At 44.7% G+C, this 27,500-nt stretch overlaps 4 protein-coding genes and 1 long non-coding RNA gene across 13 annotated transcripts in view; 3 read left to right on the top strand and 2 right to left on the bottom strand.

The window, feature by feature from the left end:
* LOC118309784 overlaps window positions 1-4,332 on the bottom strand; it is a 4,879-nt gene extending 547 nt beyond the window's left edge. Inside the window, exons 1-4 of one of the 3 annotated variants that reach the window (XM_047332564.1) lie at window positions 4,067-4,332; window positions 1,927-2,360; window positions 710-759; window positions 1-624 (exon numbers count right to left, since the gene is read on the bottom strand). The exon at window positions 1-624 is cut by the window's left edge and continues 547 nt beyond it. In XM_047332564.1, the coding sequence (XP_047188520.1) occupies window positions 1-624; window positions 710-759; window positions 1,927-2,142 (890 nt within the window). In that variant the 5' untranslated portion in view covers window positions 2,143-2,360; window positions 4,067-4,332. Of the gene's footprint in view, window positions 625-709; window positions 760-1,926; window positions 2,361-3,339; window positions 3,480-3,919; window positions 4,039-4,066 lie in introns of those variants that run through there. The other 2 variants (XM_047332563.1, XM_047332562.1) reach the window with 2 other exon arrangements.
* On the top strand, window positions 3,550-8,468 carry phf13 (PHD finger protein 13). Its single transcript, XM_035632288.1, has 5 exons — window positions 3,550-3,688; window positions 4,446-4,547; window positions 5,322-5,501; window positions 5,589-6,009; window positions 6,107-8,468. The coding sequence occupies exons 1-5, from the start codon at window positions 3,644-3,646 to the stop codon at window positions 6,337-6,339; spliced, it is 981 nt and encodes a 326-aa protein (XP_035488181.1). The 5' UTR covers window positions 3,550-3,643; the 3' UTR covers window positions 6,340-8,468.
* Window positions 8,469-8,551: 83 nt separating this feature from the next.
* LOC118309783 (dnaJ homolog subfamily C member 11-like) lies at window positions 8,552-16,387 on the bottom strand. The gene is made up of 16 exons (XM_035632286.2): window positions 16,213-16,387; window positions 15,351-15,480; window positions 15,116-15,189; window positions 14,916-15,017; window positions 14,587-14,715; window positions 14,353-14,475; window positions 14,170-14,243; window positions 13,620-13,809; window positions 13,377-13,462; window positions 12,524-12,640; window positions 12,267-12,422; window positions 11,951-12,020; window positions 11,708-11,765; window positions 10,949-11,091; window positions 10,736-10,865; window positions 8,552-10,604 (listed from the first exon to the last, which is right to left on the bottom strand). The coding sequence occupies exons 1-16, from the start codon at window positions 16,285-16,287 to the stop codon at window positions 10,579-10,581; spliced, it is 1,683 nt and encodes a 560-aa protein (XP_035488179.1). The 5' UTR covers window positions 16,288-16,387; the 3' UTR covers window positions 8,552-10,578.
* Window positions 13,634-15,102, top strand: LOC118309788. Its single transcript, XR_004793596.1, has 4 exons — window positions 13,634-13,774; window positions 14,159-14,279; window positions 14,430-14,536; window positions 14,967-15,102. It is a non-coding gene; the product is annotated as an uncharacterized LOC118309788 (long non-coding RNA).
* LOC118309779 (calmodulin-binding transcription activator 1-like) overlaps window positions 16,364-27,500 on the top strand; it is a 55,240-nt gene continuing 44,103 nt past the window's right edge. For 5 of the 7 annotated variants that reach the window (XM_035632273.2, XM_035632270.2, XM_035632272.2 and 2 more), the window contains exons 1-3: window positions 18,361-18,485; window positions 20,663-20,758; window positions 25,644-25,747. In XM_035632273.2, the coding sequence (XP_035488166.1) occupies window positions 18,461-18,485; window positions 20,663-20,758; window positions 25,644-25,747 (225 nt within the window). In that variant the 5' untranslated portion in view covers window positions 18,361-18,460. Of the gene's footprint in view, window positions 16,475-16,924; window positions 16,968-17,234; window positions 17,331-18,360; window positions 18,486-20,662; window positions 20,759-25,643; window positions 25,748-27,500 lie in introns of those variants that run through there. The other 2 variants (XM_035632276.2, XM_035632277.2) reach the window with 2 other exon arrangements.

The following is a 27,500-nucleotide window of genomic DNA, read 5'->3' as shown; positions in this document are numbered from 1 at the left end:
GGAGCATTTGGGTGGACAACTAAACCACAGGGGTACCAGTTCAAACATAGATGCCGACAGTATTCCCTCAGTGCTTCGGTCTTCATGTTCTTCTCAATCAGCGCCGACTTGCACCTGGGGAATCCATTGTGCATTTTCGATATCAGGCGCTCCGCGTGGTCCTGTCCTGGTTTGAGTTTGCAGATCTCCTTGAAATGGCTGGTCAAGCGCAGTTTGCACAGCTCCTCTGCAGGCTCCTTGCATTCACGTGTGGAGAGCTCCAGAATGTGTGCTGCGTCCCAGGTGATCTGCCTCACTGTCACATGTTCCTGTTCCTGGGCACTGAGATTAGGAAGACGCGACACTGGCTCCAGTCTGTAAAAGGACATTGGAAAAAGTGGTCGAGAGGGGGCATCATCCAAAGTCTTGTAATCTTTAGGTGATGGTACAGGGCATTGGTAGGACAGGGGGCAACCTTTTGGGACTTCACCAAAATCACAGTCCACCAATTCCACATCTGCTGTGAGGCCCATTTTGGTTATCACAGGCTTCTGGTCATCTGGAAGATCCTTATAGGCTTCAGTGAGCCTTGCCAAAAAAGACTGGGAGTCAGTTGGTGCAGTTAATGGTTTGAGGGGCATCATCCTGTTTGAAACAGATTAATATTAATACCTACGTAAGCAAACAAGCAATAAAAAAAAAATTGCAGACAGAGTTTCCCCATTTTTACCTTGGTAATTCTAACACGGTTTTCTGCAGGTCCTGTGGCTTCTTCCATTTCTATTACCAAGAAAAAAAAAATCATTATTCCCGCACATAATGTTAAAAAAAACTAAGCGTGCAATGTGAACGAAACACACGGTTCATGGGATGAGTAGTTCCTTCAATCTTGAAATCACCATGTACTTTGCCATTTTTAGTTTTTTTGCTTTGAATAAAAGCAATGTTTATGTTTTATGGTAACAATTCATCTCTTGGTTAACTGGCTTGGATCCAGGCTTAAAACTCCTTTTATAAGGACTTTAGTCAATGGAGTGAGTGAATCAGAAATTTTCACTTCTGGAACCAGAGCCGTTCTACAAATGGGTGATCATTGTTGAGCTCAGTATCTGCTGTGCTTTATTTTTTGTCACGTTACTCTTTTGTCCCATTCAGGATCCTGTAGAATGATGACTCTGGTTTTCCAGGGATCTGATTGGTCAGTAGTTAGACTGGTGAATGGCTCTGATCTCTTATCGCGAATTTAACCTGCTGCGGGTGTAACCGCAAGTTAGCCTTTCAGCATGAGTTACCTTTGTGTTTCACCCAAGTTACAAGAGAACCAGCTTTGTGGGACGGAAAACCCAGAGTGAAACCCAGAGTTACCTCGATAACCGCAAATCCTGCTTCGTAGTACAGGTCTCAGGTGTGTTGTTGTTCGGAAATGTGTTTGTCAATTAATTACTTTAAGTTGTGTTTGTGTTCCACCCCAACGTTGAACATGGTACAAAACAGTTTACCCCTGCTTTTGTGCAGATTATCGGGGAACAGCCTTGAATGATCTTTTGTTGTAATTTTCTTTGGTTTTGGTAAATGTGAGACACGTCCGGCTCAACTCCTTGTGCAGGGGTCTGCTATGATTCACAGGAAATTGTTATGACTGGTCAAATTTGGTACGTTTTGATTAGTAATTACAATGGCGTTACTCCAATTTTAACTATTTCTTCAAAATGCTTAAACAAAAAGGCAAATAAGTTCTCACACTTCTCACGTTACTTTTACATTTACTAAATAAAGCGATCAACAACCAATTTATCAAGTAACTTATTAATTGATCATTTCTATCTTGCTCTTGGATATTGCACTCAGTGTTTTGCGACATCACACATAAGGACAGTAAAATGTTTAGTTTGGTAAATTTAAAAAATGATCCATCACTTTATTCATCAATATTTTTGTCAGGCTTACCGTTGTCTCAGGCATATCTTTACATTTCAGAGTTTCCAGACTTTCACTTCCACTTTCTTCACTACTGGACAGCTGGGAGGGTTCTGTGGTTGCAGTCAAGTCCAATAAGGAACCGCCCTCATGTTCCTGATTCATGTCCTCATCTGAGACAGTGGCTGAAGAGTCCGGGCTGCACTCTGCCACTTGAATGTGACACAGGTCAGCGGTAGAGAACATGTTCACATCATCTTCTTTTGGTCCAGTTTTTACAAAGCCTGGGGTAACTGTGTTGTTTGTTCCATCTAATTGGTGGCAAGGGTCTGATCCTAAACCAATTTCATATTCAATATGCTCTTTGGGGTTGTTTGGCAGCTGCTCTGGCACTTCCCTCTTGGCCCCAGTGTACAGCTCAGCTGGCTGCTTTCTGGCATCTGTGGTTGCTCCGGTGCCTTCATCTAATTCACAGGGAAAGCGAAAAGCACAGATATTTATTATCTATACATCTCTTGCTCCACTCTTGGAATAAATAATCTGCAGACAAAGTTCTGGCCCTTTAAGCTGCAATTCTTTTTACACACCAGAACAAAATGTCAGTGGAAAATTTGCTTCATATATTCTGCTAAGTATCAGAAACCATACAATAGTTCCCTGTTTTGTTGTACCAAGTGTCTAATATTGACTAATATTCTTCTTAATATATAAGTGACGGACCTATCCTGTGTAACTTTATCTCCGGACTGAGCACCATGTGCAGTATGTTCCGCAGACGTATGTTTTCTTCGGTCCTCGTGGCATATTAGCGTTACATTTCTCAATGAAATATTTGTTTGATATAATAAATATGTTTATATTATATAGTATATGTATATCATTTGTTTTTGTTTGACACTGAAGACATTTAGATAAATGATCGTTATAAGGCAATAGTTCAGCTTTTATTTCCTGGTCATTTGCATCTAGGGGTGTTAAACAACTCTGGACAAATCACCTCCTGTCTGAACCCAAGTGAGCAAAATGATTGGAACATGTGACTGATTAAAACTTTGAATAGCTCTAAATGTCTAACCCTTGGTTTTATCCTTCAGACTCGCCTGTGAATATTTTGTTGTTCATAAAGAGATAAAACAAAATGAAAAGAGAGCTGTCAATGGTAAAAAAACAAAAAAACCCAAACAGTGGTTGCAAATAATTTTTGCAAAGCAGTCATGCGTTTAGCTGTTCAGAACCGGACACACCAGAGGGGGGCGGTAACACACCACTTGGTTCACTAGCTACCGTCGACACAGTGGAGAGGTAGAAGAAGAAGAAGAAGAAGAAGAAGAAGAAGAAGAAGAAGAAGAAGAAGAAGAGCGCAGGGGGCAGAAGGCTGGTGACAGCTGAAGTGAACCGCTCCCCCAGCAGCAGTCAGCCTACTGGACGTTACCGGGACGTTACCGGGCAGGAGGTCGATGCAAACACAGTAGTTCCGTCCCCGCTCCACGGGAGGCACGTTTTTACAAGCCTCGCTCCGGCCAAGGCCAGTTGGTTTTCTTCGCGGCGCCGCTCCGGGTCACGTCGTCGCTGGTGGCAAACTGAGTGAGCGCTGTTGCTCCGAGTGTAGCGCAGGTTACCGTCAACGGTCGCCACCGCGGTGGGTGTTAGCTCGGTGCACTCGGTGTTTGTGGTGGTATCGAGACGCCCGTCGCTGTGAGCCGTGACGCCGTCGACGACACGCCAGGTGGTCTGGTGTGCAGCGAAGATGGGGGACATGAACCCATCGGCACCTCACGCATTTCAGTCGGAGGTAAGTGTTCCGTGTAACCGTTTGAGTAGTTTGCAGTCATGGCTAACACGACGTTAGCAGACGCCCCCCGGTCGGTCTTGTCACCACACGGTTGCTTAGCGTTAGCTCACTGTGCTAATGTTTACATAATGTTAGCTGCCGCTGCTGCATAATGTAGATGCGCTACGACCGCGTTAAGCCAACCGGGCGAGCTCCAGTCCAACGGTTCGACTTTCACCACCGAAGCCTCACATTGTGCTCGTGAACGAGCCGGCGACGTCACTCCAGACGTTACTTTGTCAGACTGGCGTCGCGGTTGCAGCTAGCGCTAGCTGAGGGGTTCCTCGGGGAGAAGGCACGTCGTTGTCGCAACGTACGCTGACTTTAATGTTCGCTAACCACAGTCACGGTATTCGCGTCCATCGCCGGTCAACAGTCGACGCCTCCGTGGTTGTCTGATAGTCTGCAATACGAATCAATCTGTGGCGTCGTGGCTTTGGTTCAGTGGAACTCCACCGACACTAGCCAAGGCGACTAGCGGTAGTTTCTTATGTGCTCTCTACAGTTAGCGGACTAAGCTAGCGTTAGCTGTCGCTTTGAGATTTGCTCCTCGGTGGGGGCATCACAGGCGGGTAGTCAGTCCAACGTTACTCCATGTCAGTCAGCTTGTTGTTGTTGTTGTTGTTGTTGTTGTTGTTGTCCGTCCAGAGTGCGACTGTGTGGCGATCCGCTCTCCTTCACCTGAACGCCACGTCTCTGTGACTCGACTGTGTTTCAGGGGTTCAGTCCACCATACCGGAGGCGGAGGACAGTAGAGGATTTCAACAAGTTTTGCACTTTTGTGTTGGCCTATGCCGGTTACATCCCGTATCCCCAGGAGGTAAGTAAATGCAGCGAGCAGTTCCTATTCACGCAACCACCAGTGTTGGAGCTAAACTGGCACACTCACCAAGTCAAAATATCACTCTGCTTGTAACAAAGTCAAACAAGAGATGTCCTGCGAGGCTGAGCAATCAGCACCTACGTGCTGTTTCACCTTCAAAAAAAATGAGCGGATCCCTCCCAAAATTCCATCACCTGTTACCATGTGTGTGATCTATCTTTGATACGATTGTCATGCACATCCGTCCGTATTATTATTATTTTTAATTACCAGACCAATCTATGTGATTACCTCATTGGCAGAAGTGAAGGGAATACAGATACTGTGAATAAAAAACAGATGAAAAAGGACCACCATGGGTTCAATGAAATCAAGATGTTTGTCATAGATTAATGAAGGGAAAAAACAACTTCTGAATAAATTGCTTCTGGAGAAAATATATGGGTGGATTTAAAATGTAAATAAAATTGAAGAAATCAAGGGTCATGATCACGGGTTAACCATTTAGTTAAAACATGGCAATTTACGTTAGACTCAAAGAATAAGTCTGAAGTTGCACCAACACACAGGTCTCTTAACTAGTACATATCGCACATGCTTTTATCTCTAATGCTTGGTCCATTGGTACTCATGGTAATCAGGAATATCATAAATCATCATCTATTTATTGTTGGATTAATGTTTCCAAAGAATTATTATGTTCATCGCCAGCTTTATCCCCTGGTGTGATTTTTCACTCATTGACCACAAGTTGTCTATTTATTGTTACAGGAATCTCCACTGCGCAGTAGTTCAAGCCCCCCCAACAGTACAGGCAGCACAGCTGACAGTGATGGCTGGACCCCGGGACCCCCTAACTCCTGCCCCCAGCGCCCTCCAAAGGTCCCGCAGGACAGGAGCAGAAAACGTCCACAGCCTGGAGCCACACTGTCTAGTCACACCAAGAAAGATGTTAGTTGAAATGATGTCTCATCACACCTTGACAATTTTGTATATGTTCACCTTTAACCCTTTTGACTCCCTTTTTCTCCTCTGCAGCAAACATTAACCACCCTCCACCCAGATGACCGCAGGAAAGCTGACAAGCTGAAGAAGAAGAAGAGGAGGAAGGAGAGGGAGCATCAGGCTGGTGAGCTGAATGAGGCTCAGCACGCCCACCCAACGGTCCCAGAGATCCAGTTCCCTGTGTCCTTTGGTGGCCGAACGATCAAAGAAGAGCCTGAAGATGATATCAGCATTCCCCTCCACCCCCCGCATCTGCATAGCCCTTCCCTCTGCAAGGAGGAACCTAAGGAGGAGCGTCGAAACTGGGATGGTCAAGACCTTGAAGAAGGAGTGGTAAAGGTACAGAAGGTGGAGGGCTTTCCGGGAAACAGAACAGTGTTCCGCCAGGGGAAACAGGTGGTGTTCAGAGACGAAGATGGATCCGGAGAGGATGAGGACATCATGGTCGACTCAGGTGAGGCCTTGTGTTGGTGTGTGTATACTGCATTAGTGCAAGTTTGACAAAGCAGCAAAACTTGACCCAGTGCATTCTCTCTGTCTTGTCTCTGCAGATGACGACTCGTGGGACCTGGTCACATGTTTCTGCATGAAGCCTTTTGCGGGTCGGGCCATGATCGAGTGTAACCAGTGTAACACCTGGATCCACCTGTCCTGCGCCAAGATCCGTAAGAGCCACGTGCCAGAGACATACGTGTGCCAGAGCTGCCGAGAAACGCATGGAGTCTCAGATGCCCGCCGCTCCCACCGCTCTCGCATCGGCCCGCGCAAACACCTGCTAGATTGACCCCCGGGCTTGAACTCTGACCACTTCCTCCTGCTTCTCCTCCATCTGTTGGACTGACCCTTCCTCAATATCAGGTCTTGGACCCTTCAGTCTCTGTCCGTCATGGTCAGCCCTGAACACACATTTTATATATACACTTTGGTGGACCTATCCCAAGCCCTTATTCCACTTGAAAACCGTTGGGAGTGCTATTTTAGATTTACTAAGGTTTGTTTCTGCTTCCCTACAGACTCTGCGTAAGGCAATCACTGAATGGAAGTCTGTCTGTAGATGACATTAGCATAGCAGCAAACTGCTAATATTGGGACTTGGTGTCTCGTGAACACTGGAAACCTTGGAACTGCCATATAGAGTGAATACCCTCACAACTGCCACCCACTATGGTGCATGCTGGGATCTGTGGGAAAGACTGTTTGCACTTTTTATCACTTTTTTTCTTGGTTTTAAATCCACCTGACCTTTCCGTCATAGGGACAGGTTTGTCTTTCTGATGAAACTGGAATCGATTTCTCTAAGATGCCTCTAAAATATTACATAATTTACCGTTTTTTAAAAATGAGGGGGAAAAAGTTATGCCTTGTGTTAATTGCTTCAGATGGTGCTATAGTATTAAGCTGAGGTATAATCCAATAGAACAAAGATGTATGATAAGAGACTAAAGTCTGCATCTGCTTCATCTGTTTGTTGTTCTCTTCTGTCATAATTAAGACACTGTGAAAGAATATCATGGAGGCTTTGAGCCCATACAACTGAACTAAGCGCTTGTTCCTCTCCCTTTTACTTCACAAGTTGTCTTCCAGCCTCGTCTGAATCAAGATGTTACTTGGCCACACGTGGAGCTTCCTCATGCTGTTCAAATGGTGTTCTTATTTCACCAGAAGTTCTTTCATAATAAATAATTTGTTTTACAGTTTAAAAAAAACAATTGACAAGATTGAGATAACAGGACATTTTTCTGTTTAAAGTGTCTTCTGTTATTTGTGGTCAGCGTGGTTTCGCTGCATTTTTAAAATGGAATTTGAGAGTTGTACTGTTCACCAATACTTTTATTTAACGTTAGTTTTCAGATGTTTCATGCACAAGACAAATTTTTCAGAGACAAGTATATTTATAGAAGGGAACTCCTATGGCCGTCCTGTTAAGTGTATCAACAAAACAAGCTATTTTAACTGGAATAGTGGTGTTAAGAGAGATTCTCTTGTGTCCAGTTGAAATGATGCATGTGAGATTTCTGTTTGTTTGAATGGTGAACACTGAGGGTGTTGCATGTGCTGCTATGAGTTGTCTCAATTAAGCCCTGTGGTTGTTGGTCTTTGGTGAGATGGAGATTTGGATATCAGCAAAGTACCGTGGGCAGGGTTAGTTTGTTTTGTTTGTCTCTGAAGGTTCAGATCAGAAGAACAGACCTCAGTCTCTTACCACCTCCAGCTTAGATTTTCACATTAGTATTCAGTTACTTCCTTATGTAGCAAGTTTAATGGGGGAGAAAAAAAAACACTCTTTTCCGTAATCTGGCTGCAATCTGGAGAAAATATTTGAAGCTTTGTTATTCATGTGCCATCTGCTGTTGGGCCTGTCTGTGTAGGCTACATGTTGTTACTGATTATATACAAAAGCCATACTGTAGAGTGACAAGTTTGAGACTCACAGCCTTGGATATTGGTCCAGGATGGGGTTATATGATGCAGAATCACTGACCTGACCAGGAAACGACTAACACACATGATGAATGTTTGGTTTGATATAACAATTTCCAAGACTATTCGTCTCTTGTCTACTGGTATTTACAAATGTTGGTAAACTGGTTCGTACCCAGCAGTCATCCAGGTCGTGATGTTTATTTGTTGTTGTTTTTTAAAGGCGTTTCAAGACCTAAAATCATTTGCTGTTTCTCAGGACGTCCAAGTCTTGAGAACCTGAAGACACCTTCAGGCCCATGTTTCTAACGCCAGTCTGTCTTAAAGACATTGGTTAAATCAATGTTAACAATGCTCATTGTGATACAGCTTGTCTGTTCTGATCCTGGGTTGTCCTTTCCCCTTATTGAGAAAGCGTTGTCTGTACTGTGGTGCAAACTGTTTCTGTGAAACTATTGTAAACTATTGTAAATATAGAGTTACCATTTTAAACTTTTTTGTCTTTTATAATATCAGAGTGGATTTTTCGAAACAGGCGGGTGCTTCCGTGACGCTCTTGAAATCAAACACATGCATATTTGTTCATGTTTACAGTTTTCTTTACAGGACAGATCCACACAAGTTCCTCGGTCGTTCAGTACATTTACATAATGTAGGTCAGTTAGGATGATGGGTTGGGAAGTAACAGCGGGGTGCAGTCATTCTGACGGCCTCATGGTGACACTAGAGTAGAGCTGACCTGTAAAAATACTTGACAGCATAGATAACAAGTAAGAAGAGGAGATGACAACTACAAACAGAATCAGTGCAAAATGGCTGCTGTAACAGTGACCCCCAAACCAAGACTCCTGTCTCACCGAATCCATCAGCAGAAGGTATCATAAAAACTCATGGACCAATCACTGTTGCATCATGTGGAGTTAAAGACACAATTTTGCTTTAAATACTGTACATTTCGTGCAAAATATTACTTTTGTGTTCAGTAAAATACGTTTATAATTTTCATCCTACAGTGTTCAAGGATTCGCTGCAGTTCATTGCAGGGTTCCCAGACAACATCAGGACAAACTCTCACTCTTCCCTTTGCAGTTACAGTATCAATCCACTGACACAAACAATTAGTATAAGGATTACACTTTAGAGCCTTGTGCTACAACACCTACATTTCAACAGAAAAGCCATCATAGCATATATGATCTCCCCGTGTCAGCCTCACATTACAGAACTTGGTGACCAACGGTGAGTTACAGATTATTACCCAGAGGACAGGCATAAAAATGCTGGCTGAAAAATAGCTTTAACATCTTCTACAATACTTTGTTTAAGAAGTGGCACTACATTTAAGATAAGTTAAACTCAGAATTATAAACAAAATCAATTTAAAAATTTATGTCGCAGGAATGGAGCACATTCCTTTCACAGCAAATTCATGTATAATCAGTAAGGTGATTTGTGTGGCTCAGGTCAGCTCCAGTGACAAGTTGTCTGTTGATGTACGCCCTCTACTGGTTGCAGTCCAACCAGTAAAAGATTCTTCATTCATATCTCGAAAAAATGTTTCAAATCCATACTAGTTGTTCCCATTATTACTGGCTTTTTGTCAGATCTCAATAAACACTGATGTTAAACCTTCATTGTATAAAAACAAAACCATTTTGCCTGCAACTGCACAGAGATAATAAACAAACCCAAATCAAATCCAAGTTGAATTTGTGCCTTTAAACTGCAGTCTAGCCAGAGAGATAGAAATAATAAGTGTGTAAAGAATTCAAGCCTGTCTCTCCTTGGTTGGATTGAGAAAATCACAGGGCATCAACATCACTTACCCTCCTTGTACTTCCAAAACCAAAACGTCACAGATGTAAGTCTTAAGCACCAGATTTCACCTGCCTACAAGAATCCCAATGAGCAGCAGTCATTTCACTTACAGGCAGAATAAATTAGCATATGACATTTTCAACAAGTGAAAAGAAGAACACGTAACTTGGCTGGCCCCAGGGTCACAGACATGATGGCATGATCCTGCATAGTGTTACGCTTAATGTTGGCATGACTGGTATGTTATAAAATTATTAGGTTCAAAACTACCAGGGTGATAAACACACAGGACAAAGACGATGATGAAGAGGGGCAAAATGACTGCACAGCTCATTTGTATACACCTGACATAACCAATCTCAAGAAACACTTTTGAAATTTGTCTGTGCACGTTTTAGCTCACTGTTGAAGGGACGTCACCACATCCGCAGTGACTACAGGTCCCGCTGTGTGATGCATGTTTAAAACTATGTTCGGGGCCAATTTCTGATCTCCCGCAGCAGGCGGATATCTGAGCAGCCCTGACAGGTGTATTCGACGAGAGATGCAAGGGTTAACACCTCGTAGAAACTCCTGATCATATTTTGCGGGGAAACCTGGGAGGTGGCCCACAGGAAAGAGAGAGGTGGAGGAAGTCGATAAACAGATCCAATAATATCACGATAGAGGAGGACTGGAGAAGAGGAACGTAGTTGTTTTTCATGAGTCCTTCATGGGTTCCTCTGTTCACGCCGAGTCTGTTTTATCTGCATCTGCCCTCTGGTGCCTCAACAGCGGCGAGCTCCTAAGACTCTGCCTGAATTCTGTGAGCTGAAACGATAAAAATAAAAATCATGACAGAGATAATCATGACAACAATGACTTAAAGATGAATGAAAACTTGCAGCTACAGGATAATAATAATAATACTAATAGTAAAGGTGAAGTGGCTGCGAACTTACATTGCTTGGGTATCCGTAGAGGCTCAGTGTCCGTGGAGATGACTTGGTGCATCACACCTCTGAACTGGTACAGTAATTTAAGACTCTTCTCCTCTCCCACACATGGGTCATAGAAGCCCGGCAATCCTGCCTGCAAGCAGAGAAACCATTCATATGCGTACAGATTTACTAATGTGCAGTCACATACACTGACATGTGAAAACACACGCGCACCTTGGAAGCCTCTGTGAGGATGAGTTTGGAGTCCTTCACCAGGCACTGCAGCGGCACAGTGACGTCGATCACCTTTGCTTTCTCCTGCTTCTGGCTGGTATCTGACACAAACTTTCCATACCAGGCATTCAGGATGATCAAACCTAGACAGTGATGTACAACATATGTTTTTCTTTTTCTAAATGTACTGTCAGTTTAAAACAGAGACACACATGAATAATGTAAAGGACAACATTTACACGTGTAGATTCGTCCTACAGCTGTGGGACGAATCTACACACGGAAGTTTGATATCAGTATTATGCAGCAATTTGTATCACTACTCGTTGCACAGATCATCTAGAAGGCACCTGAACACATCCCATAGAGTGGCTCTTCAAATAATCGCAAGCTCTCCTTACATTAATTATTAATGTAAGGAGAGGATTATTTGAAGAGGTTATAACACGAATTACATTAGCACGCTGATGTCACTGTTTCGATTTATTTGGGTGTGCACTCTGGTGTTCTGTGCACAGAACACGCATAACCTGGGTGAACACTACAGCACGGAGAAGGGCCACATCATTTGATGGAAGTCAGACTGAGCAACACAGAATCCAGGAGCTATAGTGTATTATGGTGCTGACTTTGCATTGAGAAATGTCTTTGCATTACACATTTGGATTTTTACCAAGTTCTGACTGGCTGCAATTTAAAAAGAACCCAGTTTCTCAACCCTGCTGTAATGTCTGCCTGTGTGTGTGTGTATACCCTCACCCATCTTGGATTCTTCTGCTTCTATGACTCTCCTCACAGACTCCTGCATCAGCAGAACCTGCAGAGGAGCCAAGGGAGAAAGAAGAGGAGGAGGAGGAGGAGGAGGAGAGTGAAATAGAATAAGATAGGGGAGGAGAGAGAGGTTTTCAGACAAGATGAGGGGATCTGAGCCTAAAAACAATGATCCCCTACGCACACACCATGAATAACTGAGTGTTTGAATGTGAGTGTGTGAGTGCTCACAGCAGACTCTGCCTCCTGCTTCTTTTTGGCGATGTCTGTGGCGGAGCTCTTCCTGTGCAGCTCCAGCTCTCTGAGAAGCACAGAGACAGACGAAGTAGACGTTAACAATCACCCACTAGGATTCAATGGAGATGTGAACGAAAGCCCCCTCTACAACCCACAGCTGAAAATATGCATTTCTCGCTGAAATCAGGGTGGTGGAGTTGCCGTCAGCTGAAGGACAAAGTTTCAAGATGTAACAATTTATTTTAAGCCCAGTGCTTAGATTACCGACTTCTCTGACAAAGTGAGACGCTGACTGAGGAATTGTACTTACTGCTCTTTCTGTGCTTGTGAATACGGGATGATGATCAGTCTGTGGATGGCCATGTAGACCAGCAAGGGTCCCACAGTGGCGTAGAAGACGGCACTGGGCAGCAGCTGATCCGTAAGGTGCACTGGGAACAGGTAAGTTTGACTGGCACGGGCCAACCTGCGTGGAAACACCAGCACAAACATGCACATGCTTTAGATCATCTTGAAGTGGGACAAGGACCCATAGCAGAATGAGAAATGTTTTGGGTTGGCCAGTACTTGATCTTGAGGGTCACTCCCTGTGGGACGCCGATGCTGACAGTGGCTGACAGGACACTGTGTCGGCTGATCTTTCTCTCTGCTCCATATTCCACCACGGTGCCAAACCAGCCTGTCCTGGAAAGAGAGGGACCCATGAGTGAACAACTACTGAAGACCACAACATGGGCAACATTTGACAGCCAATACAATTGGATTCAAATGTTTAGGAATCAAATATGGAATTTGTGTCTAATGGCATTTTAAATAATTTATATATTTTCAATTTATGTTAAATTGCCTTGAATGTTTTTTATTATCTTACAGTGAGGTTAATAGTTTTTATATTTTTCTACTATGTTGTGTAGCTGCTGACTGCTTTTACGTCTTGTGACTTTTATTTTCCTGTCAATGGAAATCCTTCTGTTTTTTGCTCAATGAAGTCAGTGGAGTTATGATTGTCATTTCATTTTTATCAAATGGTTTATATAGGATTTTGGACATGCAAGGTCTGAAGGCGTTAATCTCTTAACTAACTAATGAGCACAACACTATTTGTTGTATTTCTAACTCAACATTACTAGAAATTAAAAAGAGGAACTAATATATTTTTAAAGAAAAACAACAACTTAACTCCGAGCAGAAAAGCAAAGAGGTGCCTTTAACAACTCTGACCACACCCAACGGTGATGTCAGGGTGTGATGCACTTCTACCAGAGGTCAGCAAAAACAAGATTTTCTACTGGGGGTCTGTTTCCCTTCAAACTGCACTGATTTGGAAATCGGAACAGTTGATCAACGGAACATGTATTTTTGTGCAGCTTTTCCTCATAATCCCAGCCATTTTAAAGAGAAAAAGATTCTTGAGTCATACTTGACGGAGCCTTTAACTTTAGTCTGGTCTTCGTCCTGGAACTTGTACTGGTAGCTCATCATCAGGTAGGAGTGAGGTACACCCAGCTGGAAGAAGGTGACAATGGGAGACCAAAAAAAAAGGAAACCACTAGTTTAAGTCCACCAAATTTCAGTTATAGTACAAAACGTATTCAACATAATGACAAGTGGCAGTGTGTATGCATTTTTACCAATATTTGCTTGTGAATGTACTTGTGTGTACCTGCAGAGCTAGAGTGAAGTGGCTGCTCTTTGTGTCTCTGACAAGGCTGGTAGTCATGGCGCTATTGGGCCCCCAGCGCCACTGAAGGTAGCCCATGGTGTTCTGGTCCAGGTGGCGTGCTGTCATCAGAGAACAGCTCGGTCGCAAACCTCGAGGTGAGAACTGCAAACCACACTGGGCTGTCAAGAAGCTGGACAGAGAAATCGAAAAGAGACTGAGGAGGAGGAGAAGGCCGTTCTTGTGTTCATAAATCATCTATGCTTCATATGATGTTTCTCATTTTAAATGCATAATTTATATGTGGATTTGTGATTAGAATATTCTCTTTTGAGCTGTTTGAGAATATATTTTTACATTACGAGTGCTGTTTTTTTCTCACTATATAGTGCAATGTAATATTAACCTAATAAATGTAACTATGTATGTATTTGATATGAGTATGTGTATGGCCCCAGGAAGACTAGCTGATTACCATGGCATCAGCTAATGGGGATCCTTTAAACAAACAAATATGTTTTATTGTTCCACACGTCAAAAAGCTGGACCTTACCACCGTGGAGTGACATTGCGAAACACCTTAAACCCAATGAGCGGTCCCAGTATATCTCCTGCACCCAACTCCACCTGCAGAGACAAATGCATACAGCGGAGCCTCTAAAGGTTGTAGTATATATTTGTGTTTTACATATTTCAGGAACTTTGTACTTTGTGTCCATGTGTGCATATTGTGTACCTCTCCCCAGCCCTTGGCTGAAGTAACCCTGCGTACAGTCATGTTAATGTTGCCCCCTCCGTTCCCATTGTGTGTAGAGAGTGAACCAGACAGCACTGCTGTGTCAGAGTTCGTCAAAGGAGCCTGAAGAAAGAGAAAAGCAGTGTGTGATGAATCGGGGAATACTGCAGTGATCCTGGCCCAGGTGGGTAGTTGTGCAGAAGGTAAATGCTGAGTGAGTCTGTTTTGTTATACCTCTATCGACTGGGAAATGTGCATCTTGTTGATTTCAATATGAGGAAAGCCTCCCCCTGGTAACTCTTCAAAGTCCTCATCGTAGCGGTCAAACAGATCTGTTGCATCCACACCAACACTGATGGTGCCCTGAGTAATGAGGACGTGAGGAAAGGAGATTGAAAGACTATAGGAAAAAGAAGGCAGAGTACATGTGGAAACGACCCACATGCAAAATGAAGTTGTGATGGATTTAATAATATCTGCATATAAACAATGGCCTGAAAAAGAAATGCTGTGAAAGAAGAAACGGTGACAAAGGAGTGTGATGCAGTTGTGACTGATAAAACCTTTGGGTTGGTTCTCTGCTGCAGTCTCCGCTCCTCTCGTTCTCTCTGCAGCCTCTCGTACTCCTCTCGGATTTCTGCTGGAGTTCTCTTCCTCTCCACAACCTGCACACACCGCCGCCACCATAAGATGTGATGATACATTATGTTTTGGTCAACACCACTCAAATGGGAGACAAAAAGACGATGGACCGAATACCCACCTCCCAGCCTTCCACCTCCAGCCCTTTCTTCCCAAAGAGGTCATAGATGGCTCTGGAGTGAGCGTCACTCAGCACTGATGGGAGAAAAGGGAAGTAACCGTTTAGTTTATATAGATTTAGATGTTGTGTTTTGTCTTCATTCCCGAAGAAACATTGCTTAATTTCAGCTGCAACCCCCCCCCAAAGTTAAATAGCAATAAAACATGACGAACTAAATGGTTAAAATCCTGTTTACCTTCATACGCCTGGTGCACCTGGTTGAATAGCTGCTCAGCTTGTCTTTTAAGCTCTGGGTCTCGATGTTTGTCAGGGTGATAGAGCATACACAGCCTCCGGTAAGACGCCTTCAGCTCCTCCAACGTAGCCTGTAATTAGAGAGGGGACAGGTTTCACTCCTGAAGGACTGCAACTAGCAATTATTTTTCATTACTGATTAATCTACCGTTGGCGGCGGTGATTAATTGATTAATTCTCTTGACTTGTGAAAAGGTCTTTGAGCTGCTCGGTTTTGTCAAGGCAACAGTCCAGCCTGACTCACACTAAATGCAGGACTTTCTTCACGCGGGCTTGAGAGGCTGGAACCAGCAATCTTGCTACATTTTTCATTTATTCCTAAATATAAAAAAAATTGTCAAAATTGTTGCTGATTGTTTACTGATCATTCCAGCCCCACTGCGAGTCAGCGGTCCACTTACATTAAACCGTCCTGCTTCGGTGTCTGCCTCGGTTTAATGTCACCTCACGTTATTCAGATGCACATCCGAGTCTCAGTCCTAGTCAGGCCTCACACTCAGCCTCTCATCGAGACCTGACTAGTCGCTCGTCGGCGCACACATGGTATCTGTGCTCGTGTTCAAGGTGCACGGCCTGCATCATGTGAAGTGCATGCTTAAATCGCCTGCCTGTCCAAGCCTCTGCAGCAGCAGCAGCAGCAGCAGCCGGTCTCAGCCTCCACGGACGATGGTGCTGATGGAGAAGACCGCTACCCAACGCAGCGACGATGCACCGACTGCACACTACTGTCTCATAGGAAGTCTAGCCGACAATTGACCCGTCGCCGTCTGCCCTCGCCGTGGAGCGAGAGAGAAGGAACGTACCTCTTTCCTGACGTTGAGCAGAGAGTAATAGTCCTGGTTGTTCAACTCCAAATCATCATCTAAGGACGCCGCCATGTTCGCGTTTGCCCCGGTCCCGCCCACCGCCTCCAGTGTTCTGGAAGCCCATTGGTCCGCCGTGCGCGGAGCGGAAGTCGTCCCGCCGCCCTCTGCTGGTTGTAGTTGAGCTGGAGCTCAATAAATAGGTTGACGCCTCCAGACAAGAGGAAAGACAACGGCGAGGAGAGTTTCTTCTTTCTTGGAGGTAATGTATTTGTCAGTGTATAAAAACTGTGCGTTTCCTTTTTCATTTCCTTAATTTCTCACTTGAAAGGAGTCTCGAGCTGACTCGAGGCTCCTTCACACGAGTGCTCCACTAGGCCCGCTCGACTCGGGGGCAAAACAAATGACTTTTAATTAGCAGTAACTGACGTATGAATATATTCAAACTCACGTCAGGAGGCGTTATCTATCTCTTACCGCTGTGTTTGAATCAACCTGGAAACTATCCCCCCCCCATCAGACGTAATGATGATGTTTTTAAAATTAGATTTGACACAGGTCTCCTCTTTAGGACAGGTCAGTATCTAATGAGTTGCCACACTGAGACCCTGTGGGCTGTTGCTGGTCCGTTTTTCCACTTTGCCCAGTTGGTAGTCTTGTTTCCTGTCTTCAATCTCTACCAATAACTTTTCTTTTCAAAATTTCAACACAGTTGTTGCAGCGGTGGAACACACACCCCTAGAGCCTGTGTAAAAGTACGTATACCACACTGTAGAAATAATCCATTAGTGTTGTATTTTTGTGTTTTTAGTATTCACATTCTAGCAGTAAATTATGTCAAAACATATCTACAAAAAAAAAACGTTTGGTGCCAACAGTTACACAGTGCACCGCGTGTTGCCTACTGATTAGTTGTGATGTTGCATTGTTTCTTCCATCACATCGGGTTTGAAGGTCTAAATTAAGCTGATCTCATTTTTGGCCACATATCCTATATAAATATATTCATCATGGTCATCCAGCCCGCTGGAACCAAGTCGACGCCGAGGACCCCGTGTGCCTCTTCACGCACGGGCAACACGAAGCACCCGGAGCGGAGGACGGACCATTCGAAACAAGTGTGTTTCCTTGAAGCGTGTCTGTGGAGCAGCTTGTCTCTGTCAAACATAAGGCTCTGCTGCAAAGGCGATATTCCACCCCGAGGCGCAGAGTGACAGCGACAGCGTCGGCTCCGAGCAGGGACATCATAGTCCCGGTTAAGCCCCTCTCTTTAGAAGGGTAACCTCAGTGTAAAACAGCAGAATTATATAAAGTCTAAACATCAGTGAGGATGTATAGGCTCGTTTTAACCTAACTTCTCCCCGTAGGGAAGCAATGAGCAATGGCACAGCGATCCCCTGCCTGAGCCAAAATAGGCAACAACAAGGAGGGGGGAGAATTTCATCCTTTGAGTTTTCATCTGACCTATCATCACTTCAGTTCAATAACACGGCTCGAAGGAAAGCACGTAGTGAGTGTGTAGGCGCGTGTGGAGCTGTCCTTTCAGCACCGCGAGCTTCAGCACCGCGGCGGATGACAGCACCGGCGAGCCCACGCGCATCGGAGAGTCTCTGTCGGGCACTTCTTTTCATTACATGCAGAGGGGGGAGAGGGGAGGTGTTCATAATTTATGGCGAGTCGCGACCTTACATCGCAGTTTTTCAACAGTCCACTGGGTCTGCATGTGAGGAGACGAGCGCGCACGCGACCCCGCGCGTGTCCGTGCGTGTGTGCGTGTGTGTGAGAGAGAGAGTGAAGGGGGGAGTGAGGGCCGATGAGCATGATGATGATGATGATGATGCTGTGCGAAGCTGTCAAGGTGTCCTCGAATACAGACGTCGTCCAGTGACGTGTGAGGAGAGTGAGGGAGAGAGAGAGAGAGAGAGAGAGAGGAAGAATGCGCGTGCACGTCGAGGGGGGGAGGCGGGGAATAGACGGAGGGATGGAGAATTCCGCGAGTCACCATCACGGATCCCCGCTGTCAATCCTCACCGTGTGGACCAATCGCCTCGCTCAACCTGGCAGGCTCGTTCCCCCAACCCCTTCTTCTCGGCCCCGCCCCCCTCCTTGAGCTGTCCTCTCTGTGCACGCGCGTGGCACCCCCCACCCCGCTCCCCACCACCACCACCTCCACCACCACTAGGTCGAGTCGAGGAGGAGGAGGAGGAGGAAGAGGAGGAGGAGGGATGAGGCGCGCGGTGGAGGGGAAATGGCTGCCGAAAACAAGCCGGAAGGTAAGAGAGGAATAACGGGTTTTATTTGCGGCGGCAGAGTGCTGATATGTGGGGCTCGGGCGATGCGATGAGGGGATGGAAGCATGGCGGAGGAGAGGGGCAGTGCCAGTGCTTTCCCTGTCTACCAGCCCGTCCCAAAAACACGGACGCTGGTGCTGAACCAGCGACTGTGTGGAGCACGGTTAACCGACAGCAAATAAATAACGGAAGGAGAGTTGTCCCGTCGGTGGGCTCGGAGTGAGTCGGGATAGGGTAGTTTTTATCTTCCAGCGTCCGCCAGCGTTTCCCCTCGAAGTAGCTGGTTCCTGAGTGTTTTTAAGCGTTTCGCATAAAAAAAAGGAGGATGGGGATGAGAGAGGATGAGAGCGGTTCATGCTGAAGGAATTCAGATGCTCTCTGTGTGTGCGCGCGCGCGCGCGCGCGAATGTATGTGCGCGCGTGTGTTTATCTGTCTCTGTATTTCTCTTTCAGCATAAAACAAACCATTTAATCGTAGATTTCCTCTCCCGACAGCCACAAGAACCCCCAGTCCGTGTATTTATTCAATCACTATCCTGTGTGTGTGTGTGTGTGTGTGTGCGCGCGCGCACGCGCGCGTGCGTGTGTAAGTGTGTGCGCATGTTTATGTTTGTATGAGTGTGTGTTCTTCTGGTGCTGAATCTATACGGTTGCTCAGGCAGTGAAGGTGAGAATCCAGCTGCATTTGGGTTGGTGAGTGTATGTGTGTCATTCTTAGGTCATGTCATGTACGAATCTAGTTTCAATTTTTACTCCCTCAACTTAACTCTTGGGGTCATTATTGTCACATCGCCACCATTTCATTCAGATTATTATTCATCCATTCATGAATTATTTATACATGGCCAGAATCACCATGGCAATATTATCTCTAGCTCAACTCAAGGGTTAATTAAAAAGCTTCATTCCTTTTCTCAATGCGTTTGACATCTGTTTATAAACATCCCCTGGTTGTTGGTCCGTTCTAGGAATCAATTTGATTTTCTTGCTTCTGTAAAGCAGCAGTCGGTGTCACCGAGGGTTAAATTGCCCAAAAAAGCCCTTTTATCAGCTGAATGTGCAGTTCTGGAAGGGACACGTACGAGCTTAAAAGCGAGGATGACATACAATGCATACAATTAGTTTTAGATGTCGGTTGTATTGTGAGACATTTCCTAATTATAATTATTCTCATCTCTTCCTCAGAGTGATACTGACGGTGACAGGGGAAGCCTTTGACCCTTTCTCCACTAGGGAGCAATGCTGAACAAGATTTCTCTAAGGGGCAATTTTTGGATAACTTGAACTACACAAGTAATATCATATATATTCATATTTTCAGAAGCACATTTTCAGGCGTACAGCACTTAAAAGTCAGACTCAAACACACATGCAGGCAAGCATGCAGGCAGTGTGTGGCCAGAGGCAAAGGGAAGGCCGTGGGTTGAGAGTCCCATTGCGTGAAAAGACGAGAACTGTAGATGAGACAGAAGGCCCATGGGCAGATCAGCAGAATGTACCACGCGAATATAAAACCAGCCACCCCCAACCCCCCGCCCATACTGAGCTGTACCTACACACACATGCAAATAGACACATGGCCTTCACAGTATGTTTTTTATCCATTGACCCCTCGGTGTTATGTGTAGCGAGGATGTAATAATTTACGAGCCTGAGCCATTTTGAACGAGAGCCAAATGAGTCGCGGCAACCAAGGCAGGAGTCAGCCATCCACTCTTTCCATCCCCTGGCAGATGTGCGTGGCGCCAATCAGCAGAGTACACTAGTGGGCATGAGAACAATATCCACCATATAGCCTGGAAGACCATCTCCCACTGCACTTGTTGGTCTACTTTGTATCATAGCAACAGTGGTCAGGGAAACAGAGAAATGATGAGAGAGAAGAGAAACTAAAGCTGGGTACAAGTTAGTCACACACACTGAGGCAGTGTATCTACTGTGGCCAATGGATCAGGGGACACAATGGATGCAAGTTAGTGGATCAGAAAATGGATCAGCCCACATGCGGATCACTTGGAGTTTTATTTCTGAGCTTTAGAGGAGGACGGATGAGGTGGTGAGGTCGGTGTGTGTGACCGCCAATGAAACCAAAGTCCGAAGCATCTCCTAAATATGTCTCTGTCTGTGTCGCTTCACCGCTCTTTTCCTCTTTTTTGTAGGACTGAAGAAGATAAGAAATCCAGAGCGAATGGTCAGGATTGCTGTTGGTTACACAGGGCACACCCCTCCCAAGAGTGACGACACTGACGCCAACAGTAAGAGACACACAGATACTCTTCACGGTGTTTGTGCTTGCGCATGTCTGTGAAAGGGTGTTTAAGTGCCGCTCTCACATTTGTCTGTAGCACAGGGTGACTCTGGGAGCAAGTATAAAAGCCTTCTGGCAGAATGATGTGATGCAGGAACTGAGGTCCCCTTCTCATCTGCTCTACAACACATCACACACACACACACACACACACACACACACACACACACACACACACTATCTGTGTCTCTCTGCTGAGACATCATTCCAATTCAGCTTTGTTACACATCATTTTTATTCATGCATGCCAATACAGTATTAGTGCGCGTACACACACATGAATTGACATACACACACATACACGCGCACGCGGGCACACGAACACACACACACACACACACACACACACACACACACACACACACACACACACACACACACACACAATAAGGCAGGGCTTACTTTGGCTATCAGTAGTTTATTGTCATGCCTAATCTGTACACATGGCATTATGTATCTATAATCCTCAATGGGCCTGGTTAAACTAGAAGTGAGATGGAGTGTGTAATCTGGGGTCACCGCATGGTTGTGTATGCGTGCAAGTGTGTGTGATTACTCTGGTGTGTTTGAGGGACTATAAAGGCAATGATTGCTTTGATTGGTTATTGATTCCAGAGGACATGACACAGATTCATGTCTCTGCCTCTGTGTGTGTTGTGCATGTGTGTGTGTGTGTGTTAGGGGGACAAATTGGAGGAAAATAAACAGATGTGAGGAGGAGCAGACAGACATGGCACTTAGTGAGGTGGTGGGGGTTACGGGTATAGGGAGGGACAGTATGTGGAAACCCCTCAACATGCATGCACGCACACTCTTGCACACACACACACACACACACACACACACACACACACACACACACACACACACACACACACACACACACACACAATTTCATTTTGGAAGGAACAGATGGCCTCATACCTGCACCATACCCTCTTATTTTGTTAAGAGGGCTGGGAGAAGATTTGAGTGGCACAAAATAGTAAATAAAGAATCAAGACATAATCAGAAAAAAAAGAATAGAATAGAATAGAGTAGATCAGAACAGGGAGTTCTGTTTGGGATGGCTGTTTAATATGAGCTGAGACTTCCCTTGCCTATCCCTGTCTGCTATCTGTTCTCGCGTCCCAGCTGGAGGATTACTGGAGGAAAAGTTTATCAGCAGAATGATAAAATTAGCATGCACACCCATCTCTCTATCCCTTCCCCCCTGCTCCCCCTCTTTCTGTCGTCTCTCCCTCCTTTTCTGCGCTCTCGCTCATCCAATGCTATGCTCCCCCCTTTTCTTCTCCCTGCCCTGGCGCTCCCTCCTGCCATCTCACCCCCCCCCCCCCCCCCTCCCATCTAGCTGCTGTGCAATGAGCCTTTCTTTCTGTCACATTAATTTCATCCCAAAAAGGGGGGAAATGTGAAAATTTCCCCTGATACCTCCTAATATCAGTAGGGGGAGAGTTAAGAGTTGCATTTGGAGCATTTTTCTCTCTCTTTACTGAAGAGAGTTTTATAATTAACTGACAGCCATCTCACAAGGGCATTGGCTTGTTTCTGTGTTAAATATGGAGATGACAGTTTTATGAGGTAAAATATTCATCAGTCGGTGGCTGCTCTTCTATGTGATCCCAGTCTAAATTATGGCATTTGATAGGCTACCAGAGCAATGTTTCACTTTGGTTCAACACTTACACTTTTAGGACGCATACCTCCATATGAATTAATGAGCCATCAGTTTCACATTAGCATTCAGTCTTTGTAACTCTTTTGGAGTCTCTTTTACGATTAGCAAGTGCGTGATCTATGTAGAGCCTGTTTGGGGTGTAAAAGCTCATCAGCATTCAAAAAAATCTGCAAAGTTGGTCTTCCATTCCTCGTCAGCGAGGAGAGTAAATGTAAGAATAGAGAATTAAGATGATGGCCGTGTCCATAAAGGTGTGCTTTGAAAGGGATTTTTGTACCAAGGTCACTGGTAAAAAAATAAATTTAAAAAAGCCATTCAGGGACAAAAACTGTTCTGCGTGTTCTTTGATCGGCAGACACTGCATGTGTATGTGTGAGTTTGTTTGCATGTGTGTGTGTGTGTGTGTGTGTGTGTGTGTGTGTGTGTGTGGGGGCCCGTGTGTGCGTGCGTGCGTGCGTGCGTGCGTGCGTGTGTGTGTGTGTGTGTGCATGGATGTGTATGCGTGTGTGCCTACGCATGTGCTACGGGCTTGTTTGATGTGGTGGTTCTGGTACATTTCAAAGGGGAGGCTCTGATGAGAATTCTTCAGAACAGCAGGGGGAGGGGAGGGGGTTATAGCCAGGAGGGGTGGGGTTTAAACGCTGATTGGCATTCATAGCAGAGAGGCTGGAGTGCTGCTAAAAAAGAAATTAGGCTTTAACTAAGCTGCACCATTCAGCTGTTTAACTAAGCTGCTGCACCGTTCAGCTGTTTGAAATTCTGTCTTCTCAGGCCTTCTATTAATAAATGCATAATTGATTAGGGGGAGCATACGTGCCTGAACACACTTTTACTAACACAAACACACACATCCTCAGTTGAGCACGCACACACACATAGACCCCACTCTTGTCATCGTACAGTGCACATCTGTCTTTGTCTTTGAGTTACCTTGTACCATCTCTTGTCCTTGCAAAATTCTCACTTTCTGATTTGTCTCTCTCAAAGTTTCCTTTTTCTCTTCATTAAGTGTCCCTCTCTCTCTGGCTCAGTGTCTTCCTGCCTCTCTCTGTCTCCCTGCTCTGACTCCCCCCACCACCACCAACCACCTAACATATCTCTCTTTTACTCTCACTGTGTCTGCCCTCAGGTACAGTATAATTCCCATCTTCCCAGGGGATTCTTGAATGGACGCCCTCTACTCAAATGCTTATCAATAACCTTTGAGTGCTCGGTCTCTTTGACTTCTGAGCAGCACACCCGTTGGGCATGCACGCACACACACACACACACACACACACACACACGCACATGAGGGCCTCTATTTGTTGGGATGCTTTAAGCTGGTGAAGTGGTATTTCCTGTGGCGCAGTGGGATTTTCTTTTCCTTACCTGCACCTACTCGATATTTTGGTGATTCTCTGCGTGCTGCAGTGGGAGGAGAGGCAGAGTAAGGGCAGTTTCACAGGTAATCCAGTGGCACCGTGTAGTGTTGTTGGTGCAGTCTTGTAGTTCTCTCCAAAACCAAGCAACACCCTGTTATTCATAGTTTTATTTTTTGTTTTACTGTACATTCTGCTACTAGTAGGCACATCATGTTTCGCTGAAAAGAAAATTACAGGATTGGTCTGGCTTTTGTTATTGTCATTGAACCCAGTGAAAAGTCTAAAATCATCAATGTCAGTCTATTTCTCAATATGTAAGCACTGTACCTCCCAGTCCTGTTTGTGCCTCTCAGCCCTGAGCCCCTTGGTTACAGAGACATAAATCTCTAAAAACAAGTGACAAATTATATAGTTACATTTTTTAAAAAGCAGTTTTCTCAACCAGTTAGGCACTGTAGCTTTTAGGAAATGTAACTGAAACGGGAGGAACAAGTATTTATGTTGGGGACTATTTTCATCTGCGGATTTGTTAATTTTATGAATGAGTATTTCTGGCAGCAGAATGGTGTATGTGGGATTTGATCAAAATAAACACCAGTGCCTATGTTCATTGTAATAAAGGAACCTGTTAGTGAAATGGTGTGACTCACTCATGTGTTTTTTGGACAACAGTAGAGGTTTATGGCAGAGACAAACCTGCTATATCAGGCTCCGGGTACACAGACAGCATTTGTTGGTAAATCTAGAATATCACTTCATTCTTAAATGCGATGATGCCAAGGAGGTAAACGTTAAACCATCCCTCACCTGTGTTTAGCATGTGGATCACCCTGGCTCTCAATTAATAAGTGCATAATTATCCAGAGGCAACCTGGTCCTTCAGGAATTTCCGGTATGTCCTAACAAACAAACTCTAACTGAAACATCAGCTGCTCGTAGCAGCATTTCAAGCTGCTGGGTGTTTAAACTTGCAACTCTCCAGTTTCCACTGAAGAATATTTGCTTCCTCTTAGGAAGAGCTAGTCTTTAGTCCCTACTCCATTACTGAACTGTCTGTATAACACTCAGGGGACAGCATTGCTTTTAAAGGGCATAAAAGATGCCCATGTGATTGACCATGCCTATAACCATCCCCAAATGTACTTATAATGTATGATAATGGATTTCCTCTTAATCCAAAAGGATTCTGGGTGGGCCCCAGGTGCGCTGTGCACCTCCACCTGCTGTCCAAAAATAAGTGTGCTGCCACTCCCTTTGTGCACTGCACACTTAGCCTATTGTTTGCACAAGTGCACCTTCATTGACAAAATCATCAACCCTACTTGTCTACAATCCTTGTAGATCAAAAGACACATCAATCTAAAGACGACATGAAATATTTTACATACTTTGTTTGCAATTTGCTGGCTTTGTCATTTTCAACTGATTAGGACTAACATATTTACTCAGCTTTACAAAATATCAGCCTGATATCTTTATTTGTTGCCATGCCAAAAATCTTGATGGGCCAAATTTTATCTAAACAAAATTAATTGAAGCTTCCGTCCTTCACAGGCCTGAACAAATCTCTTTGCAACTTCAATTACTCAAGGTGACATCAAGCCATTAGAAATGCTTCACAATAAAAGTTTGTTATGATTTGAGTCAGCCAGAGCCCAGAGATGCGGCATTTTGGTATTCTCCCCTCACCATGTCTCTGTGTCTGATGAGAAATTTCTCTCCCCTTCCCACTCATCCCTCATTTATCTTCCTTTATCTTCTCCTGCTGCCCCCCCCCCCCTCCACTCCAGATGAGCCAGGCCAATTGAAGATCTTCCTTCCTAAGAAGTTGCTGGAGTGTCTACCCAAATGCTCCTCTTTGCCCAAGGAGCGCCATCGCTGGAACACCAATGAGGTGAGAGTGAAACACACTCAGAAGGGAGATATCTGTGACAGTGAGATGAACTCAGTGTTGTTGTTGGTTTTGGGGGTTATTTTATTTTTTGGGCTGGTAATGCATCTCCAGCTAATGTCACATTGAGAGATGAAGAGGAGGTAAACAAACACAATGGCTGCTTTTTATTGTGTGACACTGGGAAATAAAAAAAGACAACCTCAGCTCAGAGCCAGAATCCCACTGACTGTACATTATCTTGTTTCCTTTTACATTTTGTAATCCAAACAACTCTGACTTGAGGCATAGGGATTGGGGGCTCCTGGGTCTAAAACTATAAGAATTATTGGCTAAGAAACAAGAAATGAGTCAAAAGATTGAATTTTTCTACTGCTGGATGTTATTGAATCAAAGGAAACGTATGGTCAATAGGCTAAAGATATCTGAACTTAACATTGTTGCTATGCAACCACAGAAAGCTGTTAAATGTGTGGCACATTTCTGCACATAGTTGCTTTTTTCTGTTCTGCGTTGTTTGAGAAATGATGCTCTACTTACAGTGTGTAATGTCCTACAAAACAAATCATAATAAAAACAAATTAAAAGCTGTCTGTAAGGTATGAACAGCAAAACCCAGAGGATTTGATCATAAAATTGAGTTAATTTTAAGTAACTTAAGGTCTTTTTGCATCGCATTTTACTCAATGTCAACCACATTGGTTTTACTATACTCTGGTTGACGACGGTGTTAAAACACATGGCTACATAGGACTGAGTCTGTCCTGCTCTGGGCTAAAATTAGCATTATATTTGCAGCATGAACAATAGATAACTTAAATTCAGCTGCTGGCTAAGTGGTACAAGGTAAAATGGGGCCACATTAGTTCGGCACAACTCTTAACTCAGGACCAAACATAACCGTGAGCTAAACATCTGGGGTGTGAAAAGCTTCACGGAGTTGCATGTTGTTCCAGGCTTAAGCTTCTGGCTTAAGCTCAGGGAATTGTTTGATGGGTGGAAATTGTTGCAGGCATTTATCGTCAGTGCCTCCTTGTTCATGCATTTCATTGCACAGCTCTCCACTGGTGGTTTGCTCCATTCATTGTGATGTGGTTGGCCTCTATGAGGACATTTTCTTCATGTGCAGGCTGTGCACTCCATTATGGATGTGTGTTTGTGTGTTTGTGTTATTGATTACCAAGTCCTGCATTATTATGCAATGCAAAGCTGATTTGGCCTGTGGTTTTTCTCTCAGGAAAGTCATTACATTTTTCATGCAATCCATCTCAATGAAGGTCATACTGGGAGTTAAGCCCGGCGCCTACTGAACAGTGTGCTCACATGAATAGGCTGTGTGTGCCTGCGTGTGTGTGTGTGTGTTTGTGTGTGTTCAGAACAACGTGGCCGCTGTTGGTTAGGGACTTCCACTTTCATCAGCCTAACCGGCAGCAATTGCGTGCAAAGCGCAGGTACTAGACCGGAGCACCTTGTTGCTGCCCGCTCTCCTGCCCTCTCTCCTTCTTTTTCTCCATAAGTCTCCCTTTTAAACTAACCATCTAGTCCTCTTCATCTTTATCTTTCATTTCCTCTCCTACCCCCTCTCTCACTTTCCCTCTCCATGGCGCTCTCCCTCTCTCTCTCTCTGATGAGGAGGTACAGGCTCAGTTCAGGGGGAGGTTGGGTGTCCCTCAGCGAATTCCTTCAAAGCTCCTTTTCCAGCCAGGCATAAAGTTTCCTGCATACTTAAACACTCCATTGTGTCTGCTGCTCCTCT

The sequence above is a fragment of the Scophthalmus maximus genome, chromosome 6 (assembly GCF_022379125.1).
Source record: "Scophthalmus maximus strain ysfricsl-2021 chromosome 6, ASM2237912v1, whole genome shotgun sequence".
Taxonomy (NCBI): Eukaryota; Metazoa; Chordata; class Actinopteri; order Pleuronectiformes; family Scophthalmidae; genus Scophthalmus; species Scophthalmus maximus.
The sequence above is the reverse complement of the archived record's forward strand: the minus strand, read 5'-3'. Positions and strand labels throughout refer to the sequence as shown.

Bases quoted from the DNA above. Each gene is read 5' to 3' on its own strand.
- phf13 (XM_035632288.1), top strand. From the start codon at position 3,644: ATGGGGGACATGAACCCATCGGCACCTCACGCATTTCAGTCGGAG. The intron at 3,689-4,445 runs GTAAGTGTTCCG...ACTGTGTTTCAG, and splicing joins CTCACGCATTTCAGTCGGAG to GGGTTCAGTCCACCATACCG. The intron at 4,548-5,321 runs GTAAGTAAATGC...TTATTGTTACAG, and splicing joins ACATCCCGTATCCCCAGGAG to GAATCTCCACTGCGCAGTAG.
- LOC118309783 (XM_035632286.2), bottom strand. From the start codon at position 16,287: ATGGCGGCGTCCTTAGATGATGATTTGGAGTTGAACAACCAGGACTAT. The intron at 15,481-16,212 runs GTACGTTCCTTC...CTCTAATTACAG, and splicing joins TGCTCAACGTCAGGAAAGAG to GCTACGTTGGAGGAGCTGAA. The intron at 13,810-14,169 runs GTAAGGTCCAGC...TTCTCTGTCCAG, and splicing joins CGCAATGTCACTCCACGGTG to CTTCTTGACAGCCCAGTGTG.